Source organism: Alexandromys fortis, unplaced genomic scaffold (assembly GCF_014885135.2).
Source record: "Alexandromys fortis isolate MF-2015 unplaced genomic scaffold, M_Fortis_MF-2015_v1.1 scaffold_243, whole genome shotgun sequence".
Classification (NCBI taxonomy): domain Eukaryota; kingdom Metazoa; phylum Chordata; class Mammalia; order Rodentia; family Cricetidae; genus Alexandromys; species Alexandromys fortis.
This window is the reverse complement of record NW_026068121.1, coordinates 727508-746076: the sequence shown is the minus strand read 5'-3', so window position 1 is coordinate 746076 and position 18569 is coordinate 727508. Positions and strand designations below refer to the sequence as shown.

The 18569-nt window shown below is 57.8% G+C and overlaps 1 protein-coding gene across 11 annotated transcripts in view; it reads left to right on the top strand.

Annotated features, from left to right (window-relative positions):
* Ptprs (protein tyrosine phosphatase receptor type S) overlaps positions 1-18569 on the top strand; it is a 58855-nt gene that overhangs the window by 17208 nt on the left and 23078 nt on the right. For 10 of the 11 annotated variants that reach the window (XM_050125226.1, XM_050125230.1, XM_050125229.1 and 7 more), the window contains exons 2-6: positions 314-499; positions 3422-3567; positions 4350-4491; positions 6649-6837; positions 10711-10821. In XM_050125226.1, the coding sequence (XP_049981183.1) occupies positions 409-499; positions 3422-3567; positions 4350-4491; positions 6649-6837; positions 10711-10821 (679 nt within the window). In that variant the 5' untranslated portion in view covers positions 314-408. Of the gene's footprint in view, positions 1-313; positions 500-3421; positions 3568-4349; positions 4492-6648; positions 6838-10710; positions 10822-15205; positions 16219-18569 lie in introns of those variants that run through there. The other variant, XM_050125227.1, reaches the window with a different exon arrangement.

The following is an 18569-nucleotide window of genomic DNA, read 5'->3' as shown; positions in this document are numbered from 1 at the left end:
TCTAGAGGCCAGAAGGTCAAGGTCCAAACTTAGCGGGTTCATTGTTGGATGGGGCTCAGTGTGTGGGTGGAGGCACCTGCAGGGTCTTCACCCCAGCACCAGGGAACTGGTGAGCAGAAGGTAAAAGGGTCGAGAGTTCAAGGTCATTGGCTGCATAGCAAGTTGGAGGATATCGTGGGCCAGGAGGACAGCCTGGGTTACAGGAGATATGGTCTCTAGAAACCCCACATGTGGGTCCCTGGGTGTGGCTCCCTCGTGCAGCTCCCCCTGCAGGGAAGCCCATTCCCTCACTGCCACTCTGTTGTCTCCACAGTTGCTGCCCCTCTGGACACCTCAGCTCGAGGCCTCTCCGTGAGGGGCGGGGGCTCTGTCCCCCACCGGGGCAGAGGCCAGAGGCCACTGCCAAGCATGGCGTCCACCTGGAGTCCCAGCGTGGCGTCTGTGGTGGGTCCCTTGGGGCTCTTCCTCATACTGCTGGCCAGAGGATGCACCGCTGAAGGTAAGAGGCCCGGCTGGAGTGGGGTGGACCTGGCCATGCGTCTGGTCCACGGCGTGTGTGCTTGCAGCTCCCCAGCCCACCGCCTTCTGGTGCGGCCCAAACAGAGCTCCCACACTTGAGGCCTGGTGCCTAGATATGTGAACGGCTGGAGACAGCAAGGTGGCGCTGGTGGCATGGTAACAGTGAGGTGACTCTCATTGTCCACTGCATTAGTGTCAGGTCAGGTCCAGCCAGGATGAGCTGAGACAGGCTCTCGGGAGAGAGGGCCTGGAGGCCAGGGTTTTGTATAAGAGTCTGCTGACATTCCTGGGGGAGTTGACTGACCATGAAAAGTCTGGAAATAAAAAGTGCTGTTGGTCTGGGGTGGTGGTGCCTTCCTTTAATCCCAGCACTTGGGAGGGAGGCAGAGGCGGGTGGATCGCTGTGAGTTTGAGGTCAACCCTGGCTGATTAGTGAGACCCTGTCTAAAAGAACCAAAACAAACCCAAAAGGGATTGGGAGAGATGGCTCAGCGGTTAGAGCACCAACTGCTCTTCAGTGAACCGGGGTTCAATTCTCAGCTCCACCTGGGCACTCACAGCCATCTGTGACTCCTGTTCCAGGGGCTCTGACCGCCCCCTTCTGGCTCCCAAGCGTGCTGCATGTGCACACACGAAAATAAATCTTTTTAAAGGGGAGACTGGTGTGCTTCAGACAAAGTCAGAGCCATATTTTCCATATTGTTGAGATATATACAGAACCTCAGTTTGGGCTTGGCACCAAGATCCATCATTGCGTAGGAGACCCCCTACCCAAGGGGCCTTGGAGGGTAAGGGCAGGCCAGACCCCTCTTCTCATAGGAAGTAGGGAGGGGCAGAGCTGGTGATGCAGTTGTAGAGGGTGGGAACCTGGGACCCAGATAGCTGGTCCAGGACGTGCTGAGGGGAGCAGTGCTTAGGCCAGTGAGTGACAGATGCAAGCCAGGTCTGGTCTCCAAGGCTGTGCTGTCCAGAGCCCAGAACATGGTTCTGTCCAGCTGGAAGCCCTTCACCCGAGCCTAGATGGTTATACGGCCACCTCGGTGGGCTCAGACGGTCAATTTCTGATATAGAAACAGCTCTGGGTCCTGGGGACCCTCCCAGGCTGCTGGGGGTAGGTGGGACGGGCATGAGGGAACTAGGACAGATGTCCCTAGATATCCCAGCCCTAGCCTTGACACTCACATGGGCTGAAGTGGAAAAGCTGAGCCACACCAGTTTTGTCAGCCTCTGTAAGATGCGACCTCCATTGTGGACTTCAGTCTCTTCTAAGGATGGGGCTGGGGAAGCATGACTCCTTTATATGGGAGGCGTTGTCCCAGACATGGAGCCCTGTGGGGCCAGGTTAGACCCTAACTGCCCAGCATGAGCTGGGGACAGCGTATCCCCTCTAGGCCTCTATACAAATGAGTGTAAGAATTCGGTGAGCCCATCCAGGCTCGGTGCTGAGGGGACTTAGTCCCTTAGAGAGTGTCCACCCTCACAGGACCAAGGTGGTTTTCCTTTTTGGAAAATGGGTGTGTGCGTGCCAAGGGGAGATGGCAGGAACCAGAAAATTCTGTCTACTGCAGTGGGCGGAGCAGCCTCTGCAGGGTTGGCTCAGGGCCCAGAGCTGGATGGACTGATGGACGTCTGCTCAGCACCAGGGGCCAACGGGGAGAGGGGCAGGGGCCCATGTTCTTAGAGGTCACTGTGGGGGCCACGAAAGGGAAGAGAGGTGCTGTGGAAATGTGGGCTCACTGAGAGTCCGTAGGGGGCAGCTCACAGGGCTGACTGGATTGGAGGACATGAGGGGCGGTCCCACCTCTGGGGGCGGTCCCACCCAGCTGAAGTGACTCTCCCCAGCCTTGGATGAAGTCACCTCAGGGCCTGGACCTGATGTGGGCCGAGGGTTGTCATTTCTAAGTTCTCTGGGGAACCTTGGGAAACCCATTAGTACCCCCAAATCTGTAACGGGGACAAACCACATACAGCAGCCTGGACCCTGGGGGCTTTGAGTTCAGAAGGGGGCCTCTTGCAGGGGGAGGGGAGGCTGGTCAGTCCCCATAGCAGCCACTCCTGTTGACAGCTCATGTAACCCATGAATGGAAGAAGCTGAGGTCTGTGGGGAAGGCCATTATGCTCCCTCTACCCCCTCCTGGTGCACGTGCGTGCACGCGCGCACACACACAACCTACCCCACACCTTTACCTGTTCCCCTTTTGTTGGGTGCTTAGGTTGTGTCCCAGCTTTGCTGTGGGGATTTCTGGGGAGGAGATTGCAGCTCAGCTGTGATTAACGCTCTGCATCCAGTCCTGGGCTGGGCTGGGCTGCTACCAAACAGTCAATGAAAGAGAAGCCTGGCAGAGTCTTCCCCACCTCAGATCCCCAGGCGAGCATCAGAGCTGGACTCCCAGCCTTCCTCCAAGTCCCCATGAGGCTGTCATCAGGCCTGCGCCCCTGGCTCACACCACTCTCCAGGGTTCTGAGTTCAAATACCGACTTTGGTCTTTTTTTTTTTTTTTTTGTATTTCTATTTGGAAGCCCGTTTACATGTTAAATACTGTGTGTATGTGGGCTTGACAGGACATGTGAACTGGCGTTGGAGGGTTTGGTGGCAAGCGCCTGTACCAGCTGGGCCACCTCACTAGCCGTCCACTCACATCTCATGGTCACCTTGAACCCTCCCTCCCTCCGCCGGTGCCTTAGTTTCCCCACAAGTCTCGTTAAAGAATTAAGGCACATTTTGTATGTTTTAGAGACGAGTCCAGGTGTAAAGGGTCTCTGGTTACCGAGGCATCTCTATAGGGGCTCAGTGTGGGAACTCCAGTCTCCAAAGGGTGTGCATGTGTGAGCGTGGGGGAGACCCTCGCTTCTTTGCCTCCTCCCCTCCTTCAGACCTCCCCTCTCCTTGCTGAACCCCCAGAGCCACCCAGGTTTATCAAAGAGCCCAAGGACCAGATCGGTGTGTCGGGAGGTGTGGCCTCCTTCGTTTGCCAGGCCACGGGCGACCCTAAGCCACGGGTGACTTGGAACAAGAAGGGCAAGAAAGTGAACTCACAGCGCTTCGAGGTGAGCACACCCCTCTACAGTGGGGCCCACAGCTCCTGTCCTGCACCCCACTCCCCAGCACCACAGAGTTCCTTAGTCTGCCACTCGGTGCTGTGTGTCCTCAGGCAGGGCCTCCCTTCCCTGACCTGGGAGGAAAGCGCTCACAGCTGCAGCACACATGACCAGACATCTGCACGCAGGCCCATGCCCTGTAATCAGGATGGAGTATGTGGGCTTCAGGCTCAGTTCCATCCCAGCACTTAGCGTAGTCAGGTGTGCGTCTCTCGGCTGCTCTTCTTCTTGTGACTGATCCTGGGTGGCATCTTGTGTGCGCACTCGCGTGTCCCCACCCACACACATGTGACACCCTTGGCTCCCGGATGCCATATGTCTGAGGTGGCTACTGTACCTACCCCAGCAGCACAGCCTGGCTGGGCTAGAACCCATCCTAGACCCGCTCACTTGTCCCATTCCCTGAGGCGTGTCCCCAAATGTGTGTCCCTTTCCTGTGTCCTGCCCCCCGACATCTCCCACATGTCCTCACCCCTGATCCCCCCACGTGTCATCACCCCACTCCTGCATGTGTCCCCCACGTGTCCTCACCCCTACTCCTGCATGTGTCCCCCCACGTCCCCCACGTGTCCTCACCCCTACTCCTGCATGTGTCCCCCCACGTCCCCCACGTGTCCTCATCCCTACTCTCCACATGTGTCCTCCCCACATTCCCCCATGTGTCCTCACTCCTCCCCATGTGTTCCCCACGTGTCCTCACCCCTACTCCCCATCACCCCCACTCCCCGCAGACCATCGACTTTGACGAGAGCTCCGGGGCAGTGCTGAGGATCCAGCCGCTGCGGACACCCCGAGATGAGAACGTGTATGAGTGCGTGGCCCAGAACTCGGTGGGGGAAATCACAGTTCACGCGAAGCTGACTGTTCTCCGAGGTACCAGCCCCGGGTGCAGGGAGGAGGAGCAGACTGCAGACTTTGTTCCCAAGCCTGGAACCCTCCTCATTGCCTGTTGCTTTAAGGACAAAGGTTTCTTGGTCCCCCTGGTGGTGTGTGTGATTTAAAATGTCTGAGGTTGGTGGGCTTCAGGCTCTGCCCTAGCTCGGTCAGTGCTGTCCGATCTCTGCTTCCCGGCAGCCTGGGTCATAAGTGCCCTGCCACTCAGGATCAGATGGCCATAGCTGGTCTCATGTCTGCCTGGAGCCACCAGTGGGCCAGCCCCCACAGAAGAACGTAGCAAAGGGTGCTTCCCCAAAACCAGGACAGACACAAGCCCGACAGCCTGTGCCCTGCTCAGTCTAAGGGACACTGAGATGTTTCTGCAATACTGGCCCCAGACGGCTGGGTTCAGACCCCAAGGCAGTCACTTTGGAGCTGTGTGACCAGGCAGGGTTGATGCACCTGTAGGGACTGGGTGTCTGTTCCTTAGGGACATTGCGTCTGTGGCCATGAACATCAGCCCTGGGCATTGCAGGTCCCCAAGGGCTCTCTCATGAAACTGGGACACAGGGCCAGTTGCATTGGTGGGAGCTCTGGGCCACCTCAAGGCACTGTGCAGTCTGGGGATTCTGTCATTTCTAACAAGGGGCCCCTCAGTACCTCTGCAGACAGGGGTGGAGCTGGGTGGAGTCCACACCCCAGGGCCCCTCCTCTCCCTTCTCCCTTTGGGATATTTTTTGCCTTGACCTTTCCCGGCAGCCAGCCTCCCGCTGCCCCGCCCCGTGCCAGCCTCGTGGTCAGCACTCCCGGAGTTGGGACTTACTCTGCCCTCTGCCTCCATCAGGCATTCCTCTCTGTGAGTCTGGAAAGATCTCTTGCCTCCTCCAGACACTCCAGCTGCCTCGCTTTGTTCTTTGACCATTGCCTCACACTGAGCCCCAGGACAGACACCAGAGCCCACGCCATTGCACCTGCCTCCCTCCTCTCTGATTATGCCCCAGGGTGTGTGAACCCCGAGGTGTAGGGCACAGTAGGACACCAGGAAGCAGGCCCCTCCCCAACTCTGCACCCCAGCCGACCGCTGCAGCCCACATACATGCACGGGACCCCTCGGATTTGTCTGGAGCCGGCTACATCTTGGGTTGCTTTCCCTACCAGGGCAGTGGCTTCTTGTCCACTTCTGTCCTCAGCCACCTTCACAGTACTCACCATCCCTTCTGACATTGTTTCCCCTCCACCCACAGCACCCCAAGTGCTCCTGAGGCTCCAGGCCTTTCCTTCCAAACACCTTCAGCCAAGTGACTCCCTTGCAAACACGGACCAGGACATGCCACAGATGACAGGGCCGCCTGCACGAGAGGCTGAGACCTGTGCACTGTTAACACAACAGACAGTGCCCCAAGCTTTCTCCCTAGCTCATTTCATATATTTTAATACAGGCAGTGAGGGACATGTCTAGTGACCCTGTTTTGGCTCCAGTGTCCTGTTTGTCCGTGGGTGGCATGGGCCCCTTGCAGTATCTCATTTCTACCCGGCATCCCCTGGGAGCAGCAGATACCCCTGGGACTGGGGTGGCTCCACGTTGTCTCTGCCCTCTGCTCTCCTGGTGGCCCAGGGTGGTCTCAGGGTCGTGTTGCTCTTACCTCTCCATTCTGGGTATCTGGGTGTCAAACTGGGATTCTGCAGTGACCTTCATGTCCCAGTAAACTGGGTTTGATGTTCTGGAGGAGACGTCTGGGTTCTGAGAAGTTCTTGGAGGGTCTAGAACAAATCCATTTGTTCCAGGGGATGTTTGAACAAAGGCAAGAGTATGGGGTTGAGTTTGGGAGGAGGGGATGCAGAAACAGGTGACCCAGATTCAGCTGGGAATCTAAGGGGCCTGGCTTGGTGTCACCCCTCCACAGTCCCCAGTGTCCCCATCTAGCTGTAGACACAGCATTGGGGCCCTCCCAGGAGCAGCGTTAGCCCAGGTTAGTCAAGGTAGTGGGGATCCTTCAAGCTCTGCTCACAGCAGCCATGGGGTCTGGGGGCGTGAGCCATTGAGGGTGGTGGGAAGGTGGCAGCCTGGGACTGCGGTCAACTCAGGCCCACCCTAAGCGTGTTTTCTGCAATAACCAGATTCCCGCCTTCTCTTCCCGGTCTGCACACCCCCAGAGGACCAGCTGCCCCCTGGCTTCCCCAACATTGACATGGGCCCTCAGCTAAAAGTTGTGGAGCGCACGCGCACAGCCACCATGCTCTGTGCCGCCAGCGGGAACCCTGACCCCGAGATCACCTGGTTCAAGGACTTCCTGCCTGTGGACCCCACTGCCAGCAATGGGCGCATCAAGCAGCTTCGATCAGGTGGGCATATGGGGTACAGGTGCCATCGAGGGTAGCTGAGGGCCCACACCTCGGGCCTGGTGGGGGACCACCTGGCACTGTACATGGATGGCAGTGACCCGAGGTTGGAACATGGTGTACGCAGAGCTGGCCAGGAGCAGAGCTCAGGCCCAGCACCCAGACCACAGGGCACCACAGAGGCCCGCACTGGGAGCAGGGCTCCGTGGTGTGCATTGTGGCTGGGCACGGCTGTAGCCGACGGACAGCTGCAGAGCACCAACCTTGCGGGCAGGTAGGCAGGGTGTGCCAGTAGGATGTGGGCAGTCAGGCAGTGGAGAGCCCTGGCAGGCAGGAGAGAGACTCACAGTGACAAGCAGTCGGTGGGGCTCAGGTGCAGGGAGCCCAGGGGAGATGGAGGGCTACTGGCAGACGGAGTGTCCTCTGTGCGGAAGGTGTCAGAAGCAAGCCGCGTGGATGATTGTCACGGTTCCTCCTGGTCTGGGAAGGCTGGAGATGGAGGCCAGGCCTTGGGACCAGTGAGGCTGGGTGGTTCACAGTGGTGTGTGTCCATCTGGGGCACTGTTTCCTGTCTCTCGTTGTGTCTGTGTATGCGCGACTCCCTGAGTGGCTCACCCTGCCTCCCTTGTGTGACCAAAGTACAGTGGCTGGGCTCTGCCACATGTGAGCCACTGGCTCACGTGTCCCCTGTATCTCCTGGTCTCCCCAGCCACTGGCTCATGTGTCCCCTGTGTCCCCGTCTCCTGGTCTCCCCAGCACCCCATGCCAACTTTGTCACAGTCTCGCTCTCTCCCCCTTGCAAGGTTACCCTTGTCCCAGGGCGTCCACTCTGGCCCCCACCCCGACATCCCCTGAGACGGCTACCCGCTGGCAGCCACAGTGATCTGCTCACACACCGGGGAAGCCCTCACACTCTGAGGCTCCTCCTGACCATCATGTGGCCACAGTCCAGGGTCACAGCGACGCCCTGCACCCTGTGTTCCCCCTCAGATGCCAGTGCCCACCCTAACCTTCTTCTCTCTTCTCCTTCCTCCGTGTAACGCTCAGAGAGCTTTGGTAAGTCCTCACTTCTCTGCCACGCCAACCACTAACGGCCCTGCCACCTGTCCCCACACTAACAGCCACCGTGACAGTAACTGACCCACTGCGTGTGGCATGTGTACTAACGCCCTCTCCTGCCCCCGACCCCAGGCTGGGGGATCTCACACCTCATGAGCCCTGCTCTGAGCTTTCTCCAGTGTTCCAGTTGGTGGAGCTGGGGTTTAATGCTGAAGACGCTGAGTCTAACTGGAGCGTTCATTCTGAAGCAGCTGCCGGGATAACTCTTGCTAAAGTTAGAGTGACTGATAGAAGCGTTCACGAAGCCCCGAGCTTTAAACCAAGTACCATCGAAATAAAGGTGGGAGAGGAAACGGTTCCTTTCCCCTTACAGGACTGGCAGTGAGCAACGTCCTGGTGCCATATCCTGCCACTGTAATCCAAGCAAAGAGAGTTTCCTTAGGGCCACTCCTGACTCCCACTACAGTTGGCAAGTTCCCATTGGCTCCCACTGACAGTAGGTGGGGAGCCCCAAGGGGAGTATGATGTCTCCATGGGGTATGGTTATGCCTTTAACCCTAGCACACAGGAGACAGAGGCAGGAGGATTGCAATGAGTTCCAGGCCAGCCAGGGCTGCACAGACAATGTGTGTATTGGGGGAGCGGGGGGGGGAGTAACCACACAGAGCAGGGAGGGTTCAGTGAGGTTCAGCTCAGAAGGTGTGAGAAAGGGTGTCAAGCCTTCTGCCAGGAGGCTGCCTGAGACCAGCACTGTCTGCCTTGGGCCTCAGTTTACCCAACCATGCAGCGGGCCTGGGCTAGCTCTTACGGCTGCGGCTGGCTTTGGCCCAGCAAAGGAACAGCATTAGAGGCTGCAGGGGCGCCCCCAGCCTGGAACTTTCTCTTCCCTGGGTGTGGCCAGCCCATAGAAGGCTTTTTCCTCTTTTCCTTTGGAGTCGACGGAGGCCGCACGGTCCACGGAGGCCGCACGGTCCACTCCACCCTCCGCTCCCTTCCCATGCCTCCCTCTCAGCCTTGGTGACACCTGACCCCACCACACCAGTGCCCAAGCCCTCGGTGCTAACTCCTGTCCCTCCCTAGTCCCTAGTCACTAACAAGACTCCTGGGATCCTGTCGCTACCCACCCCTTCCCGTTTGGATTTCAAAGCAACCCCTTGCTGGAACCCCAAAGTAACCCGAGGGAGGAGATGCAGTTTACCTGGGGTCCTACCCAGACCTGGGGAGGCCACCTGCAGGAAGCGCCTGCCCGGAAGGCCCACAGCCCCGGCCTGGAGCCCTCAGAAGCCTGGCTGTGGCTCCACTGCCTGGCAAAGGGGCAGGCGTGGCTCCTGTCCCTGCGCCCCCTCTCCTGTGGCATTCACCTGTGTCTCTCTGTTTCCCTTACAGAAAGCACCCCCATCCGAGGTAAGAGGTCCACCCCTCACCAGCCTACCCTCAGCTCTCACTAGCTTCCTACCCGCCATGCCCCCATCCCTCTGGTGTTTGTGTCTCTCTGTGGCTTGGGCAAAGTGTGGCTGCAGGGAACCGTGTAGCTGTCCAGCTGCGGGGGCAGGCACTGCCTCCTGGGCCCCCGGAACCCCTGCTGAGCCGTCACTCTCAAAGCCATCTACCATAACTGCAAAAGCCCTTCTGAGATTTAGGGCGTTCAGCCTGGGAGAGAGTAGAGAAAGGAATTCTTCAAGGGCGAGTCTGATACCCCACTTTCCCGGGGCCCAGTGCTGGCCTGCTGTGCTACCTCAAACAGGTTTCCTCCCCTCTCTCGTCTCTGCAGTAGCCTTGAAGTCAGTAGGAAGCTTTCTATGGTGGCCATCCACCTCAGAGAGGGGACATGGGGGCTTCTGGGTCCTGTCACTACTGGAGTACCAAGAGCAGAACCAAAGATCATGAACAGGAAGTCTGGAGCAGCCGGGCTTAGGAACCCACGGTTTTCACATGGCTGTCACTCAGTCAAGCTCTGTAGGAGCCGGGATGCAGGCCTGTAATCTGGCATACTGAGCCAGACTCCCTGGATGCAGGCCTGTAATCTAGCATACTGAGCCAGGCTCCCTCGCCTTTGCTCTGCTGTAAATAAGGCATCTGAGGCAGGCCTTTGGTGACAGGCATGGCTGCCTCCACCACACTTTGTTTTTAATTTGTAAACGCTGAGTTGTTCACTGAGGCTGAGATTTCAAGTGTTCCTGGCTTCTCTGTGAGCGGGATACCCAATACCCGGCTTTAGCTTGTTTGAAATGTCCGTGGGGGCACCGTGGCCTCCTTCAGGGCGCTGTGGGTGTGAGTGATTCCTCCGTGTTTGAGTTTTGGATTTTGTTGGATTTTGGGACGAGGTCTCCTTAGCCCAGACTGGTCTTCTGCCTTGGGCATGCGCCACCAGCTCAGAGGCCACCCTGGGCCGCAGGACCTGGAGTGAGACCGAGGTGTAGGGCCTTATTAAGGTCCCTACGCTCTGCCCTGGGCTTCAGACTTGAGACTTGACCCAAGTCACTGTGCTTCTGGCCCCAGAGGTTCTTCACCCAGTGACTGTCAGCCTCCGCCGAAGGAAGAGGACTGTCCCTTTCCACTGACTGGCAGCTGCCCTGGGGTTGGGGGAGGGCCTGGGCTCACTGCCACCACCTGCAGGTCTGGGATGGTCTGTTGGTCCACAGGAGGCTGCAGTGGCCTCTGCCTCCTCTCCATGCCCTGGGAGTGGCACTTGGTGATGCTGTGCCCCGTGGAGCGATTTCAGTGGGAAATGCGGATGTGGTAGTGGGGGTGCTCCTCAGGCCCGTCCCCATCTGATGCTGGCCATCACGGCTGAGGTCCCATCCCCTGTCCCCACAGGTGCCCTGCAGATCGAGAGCAGCGAGGAGACTGACCAGGGCAAGTATGAGTGCGTGGCCACCAACAGCGCCGGTGTACGCTACTCATCACCCGCCAACCTCTACGTGCGAGGTAGGGAACTCCGCCAGGCAGAGGCAGGGACCCACCGTCCCACCCTGTCCCATCCCACCCTGGGCTCATGGCCTCCTGGCTCCCCTGTCTTGTGCCGACCCGAGCAGGAAGGCCCTGACCTCATGGGGTCATTTGAATGACAATCACAGTACTGTGGGCCTCTGGGGGTCACACTGATGGCAGGGTGGGTGGGAGCAGTGTGGGGCTGGGAGGCCAATCTCGGGCCTACAGGGCTGGGGGAGCCTGAGGGCCACTGCCCCTCCCCGCCACGTTCCCACCCCCCAAGTTGGCTTGTGTGGTGTGTGTGCCTCCTGTGTCCTGCTGGCTTTGCTTCTCTGAACCTGTGGCCTCGTGGCTCCCTGCTTCCCTGCCCCGTCCAGTGTCCTCTAGCAAAAACTGTGGGGAATGGGGTTCCCGAGCTGTCCTCCCACTGGCATCCCAGAACCCAATGCTCGCTCTATAAGGACTATATCCAGGCTGTGGGAGGCCAGGGCTACGGCTCACTCCTGTGCTTGTGGCTTGGTGGCGAGACATGCCACCTGGCCCTTGGAAACCCTATGTAGGTTTCAGAATCCCAGGCTCGCTCAGTTGTGGCTGGAAGCCTGGGGCCTTGGCCGGCTGCATCCCCATACCTCCACCCCCAGGAGGCTTCCTACGGGACCCTTGGTGTGATGCACTCTCCTCCACGTCCCACGGGCGAACCGGGGACTCCCGTCTGCTTGTATCAGTTGACCTGCTCACCTTCCTCCCCCAGCCTCAGTTTCCCTGCAGCGCCCCTGGCCTTCATCCCCTCCACCCAGGGAGGCCGGCAGGCTGCCCCTCTCCCTCCAGCCCTTGCCTTCCTCGGCCCCTAGTCAACTCCTTTGGGTCCTGGCTGTGGGTTTTCCATCTTGGCTCCAAGCAGGAGGCCGTGTGGAGGGAGGGTGGGAGTGGGTGGGAGGGGGGCCAGTCTGATCTTCCACCACCATGGCACCCGGGTGAGTTGCGGTCCACGCAGGACTCCAGCGACCGGCCTTCATCTAACTTGCGTGTCTTTGTAGACACTGGGGATGGGGGTTGTGAGTCTGGTAGGGTGCAGGAGAGAGGGGCCAGCAGGGGTGGAGTGGGGAGGGAGGAGCCCTTAGCTGAGGGTGTGAGGAGGGAGGAGGGCCCTGTGTGTTCCCACCGAGCCCCTCCCTGGGGGCAGGTGAGGGTCCGGGAGCGAGTCAGGGTGGCTGGCTGTGCTTGGCTGAGCCAAGACAGGGAGCTTTATGTTCTTTTTTCTTTTTCGATTTTAATTTTTTTTATTTTTTTGGTTTAAAGAAAAAAAGCAAACGATTGCAGCTTTAGCCGTGGGAAGTCCTCTTTTTACTCTCTGTATCTCCCCTATTTTTTCTCTTCTCCCCATGTCATTGTGCGCATCAAATCCCCTTTACATCCCTCAGAGCTTCGAGAAGGTTGGTGTGGTTTTTTTCTTTTTTACTTTCTTTACCCACATTTTTACATTCTGAAAGAAATATATTAACAGCTGACACGTGCTCACACGCAAGAAACACACGCAGACGCTGTGCAGACACACGCACACACGCACACGGAAATTAATAGCAAAACAGACATAAAGTGGAATGAGGTACCAAGCCTAAAGCAAACAACCCAGAAAAACACACAGACGTAATGTCAGCCGCCGGCGCGGCCGGCACACGCGATGCTTGCATTGTGGTCGCCTCTGCATCCCTTGGTAATGTTGTTGCTAAGTTTTTTTTGCACTCGTCGTCATGGTAACTTGGGCCTGATGCATGCTGGGAGAATGTAAAAAAATTCTCTGCATGCCACTCCTGTCACTTTGGTGGATCCCCGACCTTCTGTTGGAGTGTCTGTCTTCTGTTTGTTTGTTTTCTTGGTTTCTTTCTTTTTCTTATTTTTTAAACTTTTTTTTGTTAGTTTTTTTGGGGGGGATTGATTGCCCCCCTCCCGCTCTGTCTCCCCTCACCAGACGCCCTTCTCCCCAAAGCAGTGTCTTTGGTTCTGTCTTGTTTTGTGCTGTTTGGTTTTGGTTTTCTTGGCCTGAGCTGTTGTGGTTGTTACCAAATGCATTGTGAGTTCAAAGCCAGTGTTCCTGTCCCAGCTGTCACCCAGAGGGCAGAAGGGTCCCACAGCTGGGATGCTTTGACGGAAAGTGACCACTTAGGCACTCGGGTTAACTGGTTCCTAGGTGGTGACTGGCAGGAGGGAATCACAAGGGCATCTCCCATCCTCCTGCCTCAGCGCATTTAACATTCTGCCCTCCCAAAGAATGCAGCGAGGTGGGGACTGCCAGTGCCTGGGTTCCCACTCAGTATCGGCTAACCTGCGAGAGAGTGGGTGCCAGAGTCTCGAGCACTTGGCAGAAAGTGCCGAGTGACAGCCGGCGGTGGCTTCATGCGTGCTGGCTGGGCTCGTCTAGAACTGCCCATTGGTAGGGCGGGGAGAGGGGGTGATGTGACAGACTTTGGGAGAATACCTGGTCAGTGAGCTGGTCTGCGGCATGTGCGCCTCTGCCTCCCAGGCTGCGTTAGCCACTGCTCCTTTCTCCTGGCTCTGAGGGCGACCACGGCTGTGTTGTCCCACGGGTATTGTCCCATGGCGTGGTCACTTTCTGATCGCCCGAGCATCAGGGCTGTGGGATTCCCTAGAAAACCATGGTCATTTGGGGCGTGGCCTCTCCCCGCTCTCTCTCTCTCTCTCTCTCTCTCTCTCTCTCTCTCTCTCTCTCTCTCTCCCCCCACTTCCTCCCTCTTCCTTTGTCTACCCTTCCTCTTTCTAAACTCTCTTTTTTCCTCTCTCTCTTAGCTCTCTCTTGCTCTCTCACTCACTCACTCACTCAGTTCTGAGATCCACACATCCACAGTCTGTCCCATCCACAATAATAAGCCCTTTTAATGCCCAGTCCACTGTCCACCTCTTTGCCCCCCCTGGGACAGCTGAGGGCCAAGGCCCCTCCCCAGGTCACCCTGTCCCCCCAGCCTCCTCTCTGCCTTTCAGGTCATTAAATCCAAAGCACTGTCAGCAAAAGTCTCTAGATGCCTTGGGAAGAGATGATGTTGCTCCTCTCAGCCTGAGCCCTGGCAAAGCAGGTCCTGGTACTCTGTACCTGGGTGACAGGGACCCCTAAGGACCCACCTGGGTTGGAGGGCAGTGCCGCCTAGCCCAAGGCAGGTGCTGATGTCCACATGTGTGACCCTGACTGCTCATGTGACTTCTTAGGGTTCCTGATTGCTTTCCGGCTCTAAGAGCCAATGGTGTCATGTGGAGAAGACCCAGGTGCTCACAGGAGTTGGAAGGTTGGGAGGAAGGGACTCCGGCCGTAGGCGGTCGGGTGGTCTCCCATGTGTGACAGTTTGTGGGAACCGTGGCCTGTGGGGGCTGACTCAGCTCCACAGTGCAGAAGCGAATCCCAAGCCCTGGACCCTATGGTCTTTACTGGTGTTTTCCTGAGCCCTATCCACTGGGGGCAGGTATCTCCTCCGGGCCAGTGATATCATTTTCCCCCTTGTGACTTTCTCTGAGGAAGTCCTGGGGCCCAAGAGGCAGAAAAGGGAGTCTGGAGAGACAAGGTCTCTGGAACAGAAGCACCGACCAGGAGAACAGCGGCTGGCCTGCGAGGCCTGCAGGGCGCTAAGTCAGTCAGTCGGCTCCAGCCCTCTTCCCTGTCTGGCAGGCTCAGTTCCTGCTGAGGGAGCTGCCCGGACTTTGACCCCCAGGGACTAAGCCGCCAGAGCCTGATATATATGTATAGTCTATGTTAGTTTTCACATTCATGTTCCACACCTCTCTGAGGTTTCCCTGATGGAAGACCGTGCCAGGAGACAGACAGATGGCGTCATTGGAGGCTGCTCACATTTTCCTCATCAGTATAGAGCTGTGAGCCTTTAACAGGTTCACGGTTTAACCAGAAACAGTGGCGTCTGACGGCACCCACTGGAACTTAGCATTACTGAGCCATGGTGCACCCAGTTAATGATGTGTCCCCCACCTGCTGCAGAGACTCGAAGCAGTGGCCATCAGGCTACTCAGTGCTGGACAAGGATGCCCGGTCCCCTCACGATTTCAGAGCACGGCTGGGCCTAGGCCCTTGCAGGTTGACCTGCTCCACTCCTGTGGCTTGGGCAAACAGGTTGGCCTTCTGTGAACTGCACCCAGGGTCTGGAGGTATGGGACCTCGGACCCCTCTCACTTGTCACATCTCCCTGCTTCTGTGGGGTCTGTTGACTGTGCCCTGTACGCTACGCCCCTGACTTGATCCTGGGGAGGTGATGGTACACCATCCCCACCATCCTGTCTGTACTGAGGGAGAGGGGTCTCAGGGCGGGGAGACTCCAGCGGGGTCTGGGGGGCTGCAGGGGCTGTCCCACAGGAACACTGAGCACTGACTGACACGTCGCCTGCTGCCTGCCTCACCCCTGCATCTGTGTCCCCTGTGGGTGGGGTTGGATGGACATTAGATTACACCTGGTCCTTGGGAGAAGCCATAATGTCCCATGGCCACAGTGGTGGGGGCGGGGGGGAGTCAGTTGGCAAAAATATGAGGGAAACGAAGAGGTCGAGACTGGGTACCCTTCCCCCCAAATTGAACAACCAAAGAATGATTTGTGGCGGAGTATAGAACCAACAGCCTGCCGCAGCCACTGCTCAAATGCCCAAGCCAGAGCTCTGGCCCTCTGGCCCTTCAGGTGGCAGCATCATGGCCAGTGGAGCTAGTGGCAGACAGGGAGGCGGGTCGGGAGGGGACAAAGGGGAAGCGAAGGGAGATGGGCCTCTGCCCACTCCTTTCCGTGACAGGTGTAATCTAAGCTTAACTCCCCCCTCCCTGGAGGCCTGCAGTCCTTGACACCCCTACCCCAGCTCCCATCCACACATCCATTTTGGAGTTCAGAGAACCAGCCGCGTTTTCTCTCACCCCAAAATGCCCCACAGACCCCCCCACCTGCGGCTTGCTCGGTGCTGCTGTGTAACACTGTGGGCCCTGCCTAGCGCTTCAACCAGATCACCTCACTGTTTGAGTTTCCCCCTCTCGCCCTCCTGTCCCTGCCCACCCATCCCTCACCCTCAAACCCTGCTTTTGAGTTTTGGTTTCTGCCTCTCTAGGAGGGAGAGGCTGTCTCCTGGTTGCTTTGATGGTTTTTCAGTTGGTTTGATTTTTTTTTTTTTTTTTGCCATGTGAATCGGGGTTTGAAGCGACCATCCCCTCCTGACCTGCCACCACCATCCCTCACCCCTGCCACCCAACCCTCCTGACCCCACTCACCCACACGGGTTTCCCCTGCTGGGACCCTCCCGGCTACTCGGTGACCAGAAGCGCTGGGGACCAGAGCCAGCTGGAGCGTGCTGAGGACCAAGGCTGGTGTTGCCCCTTATAACCCGCCTGGACCCTCCTTTCAGGTCGGTAATTTGGGGCGGGGGTCCCGCGGGGCCTGTCCGTCCCATGGGCTCAGTGCCCACTTTATTTCCTAATGTGCACCTCAGGCCTGCAGCCAAGGGGTGGAGGAACAAAGCGGGGGGTGACCACTCATAACAAGGGTGCAAAACACAGCATCGGCCAGCCGCCACCCCCTCTGGCTTGGAGGGTACAGAGGGGGTGAGAGCCACTTCCTGCCTATGGCACCCTCCCTTGCAGACTCTGGCAAACCAACCCACTTCCTGAAGGACATAGAAACCAAGGGGCCGAGAGGCCAGTGGGCAGCACAGCTGCTTGACATCCATGTCATGACTGGAGCTGTTGTTTCACTCCCAGTGGCTGGCCATTTGCCCTATAGCAATTGGCCATTTAACCTATAGGGGCTGGCCATTTAACTGATAGCTACTGGCCATTCAGCTGATGGTGGCTGCCCGCATCAGGGATGATGAGCATTAAAATGACTCGTGGTCCTAACCAGCATTTAGTGGCCACAGTCGCAGCCCTGGATAGACAGTTACTATTCAGGTCGTGTATGGCCTCTGTGTCCTGGAAGCTGAGGACCCTCCCGCGCAGCAGTGCCCTCGACATAAACCAAGGTTGGGTCAGGAATGGGCAAGACCTCTGGAACCAGACATCGGAGCCCTGTAAGCTCTGGACTCTGCCCCTTTGGGCTTCCACACGTTTGCATAGGAACTGAGTGTGACAGCATGGCTCAGGTGGGGCCCGTGGCTCACTAGACTGGGTCCCCAGAAGACGCACACATTGCTGAGAAAGGGACATTCAGCTGTCCTTGCTGCTCATGTGCAAATGGCAGAGAGCGGGCAGAGATGGCGTTGACGTTGGCAACTGCTCATTGTCGTTGGCGTTGTCACCTCCGGCCCACTGTTTCCTCTGCAAACTGGGCTTGTAGACTGGGGTCAGATGAGACGAACGTGCAGTCAAGGTCCGGCTCTGGACAGCTGTGAAGTAGCACATCCGAGCCTGCCATGCCAGCCGTCAGGAGGCTGAGGCTGGGCCCTTGCCAGCCAATAGCTTTTGATGGATTGATGAGCAGATAGATAATCGCTGATAGACGGCAGCCGTGAGTGACTAATAGGTAACCGACCAAATCTTTTGTCACTGGGGGTCTGGACAACAATGTTGGCAGCCACCTGCCTGTGCTTGGCTGAGACCCAGGCTCTGTCCCCTCAGAACCCACTCCCTGTGGGTCACACAAGGGGACTTAGACCGTGGGCGAAGGCTTCTGCCTCTGGGCTCTAGTGTACTGTGCCCTAATGAGGTTCAGGGGCATCTAGAGAAGCAGGTTCTGGGTCTGGGTTGGTCTGCCCCGAGGAAGCCTTCTCTGGTGGCTCATGGCCCAGCCGAGGACCCTGGGTACTGGGTGGCGAGGCCGGATGCTGTGTTCTGCTGGTGGGGAGGGCCCGGGCATCTCCCTGGGGCAGCCACAGCCCTTCTCTGTTCAGACCCCGATTTTCAACCCATACCCATATTCCATGTTTCTCTTCTTGCTTTGAGTGTTGATTCCTTTCAGGGCACTTTTGTTTGGTCTTTATATTTGTTTTTGCTTTTTTATTTTTTGGAAATTTGTTGCCTCCCCCACCCCTCCTAGTTTTGGTTTGGACGTCAAATGCCGTTTTCTGTCCTGGATTAATTAGCCTCTCCACACTCATTCCCACTCATTCTGTTTCCATGACAACGCAGCCTAAGCATCTCCCACCCTGAGCCTCGCTGTGGATGCTGGCAGCAGGTGGCCAGCTGGACCCGGTGCCGCCACCCCTGCTCCTCACCCTCCACCCAGCCCTGTCGGAACTGTGGCCCCCCATCCCTGTCCCACCCCTCACCTCCAGCCTGCATGCCCCATGTCTTCCCTACCCCTTCCCTCCATCCCATGTCCTCCATGACTCTGGACTTTTTGTGGGGCTACGTTTTCCGAAGGGCTCCAGCCTGCAGAAGTTCACTCCCATCTTAGTGGCCCCTGTCCCCGCCTCCTTTGACTTCCACCTGGGGTGTCTGCCTAAAGGCCCAGGCTGGCAGGAATGGCACAGGTTCCCCACACACAGGCAGAGCAGAGTAGCCTTTAACAGCAGTTAGTGGTAAGTGCCCTCATTGAGGCTGTACCCCAGAACCATGTGGCAGAGGCGTGGCGACGGCCTTCACGTGTCTTCCTAGGTTGAGGTTCAGCCTGTCAGAGTCTTCACACACCTAAGGCCACCCTTTGACTTCTCACCCCTTGACTTCTTTGGGCTCTGGCTGGGTGTCACTACGAGCCTCATCCCGGGGAGGAGGCTACTCTTTGAAGCTCGGGTCCCCATGAATGCCCCACGCCCACCTCAGT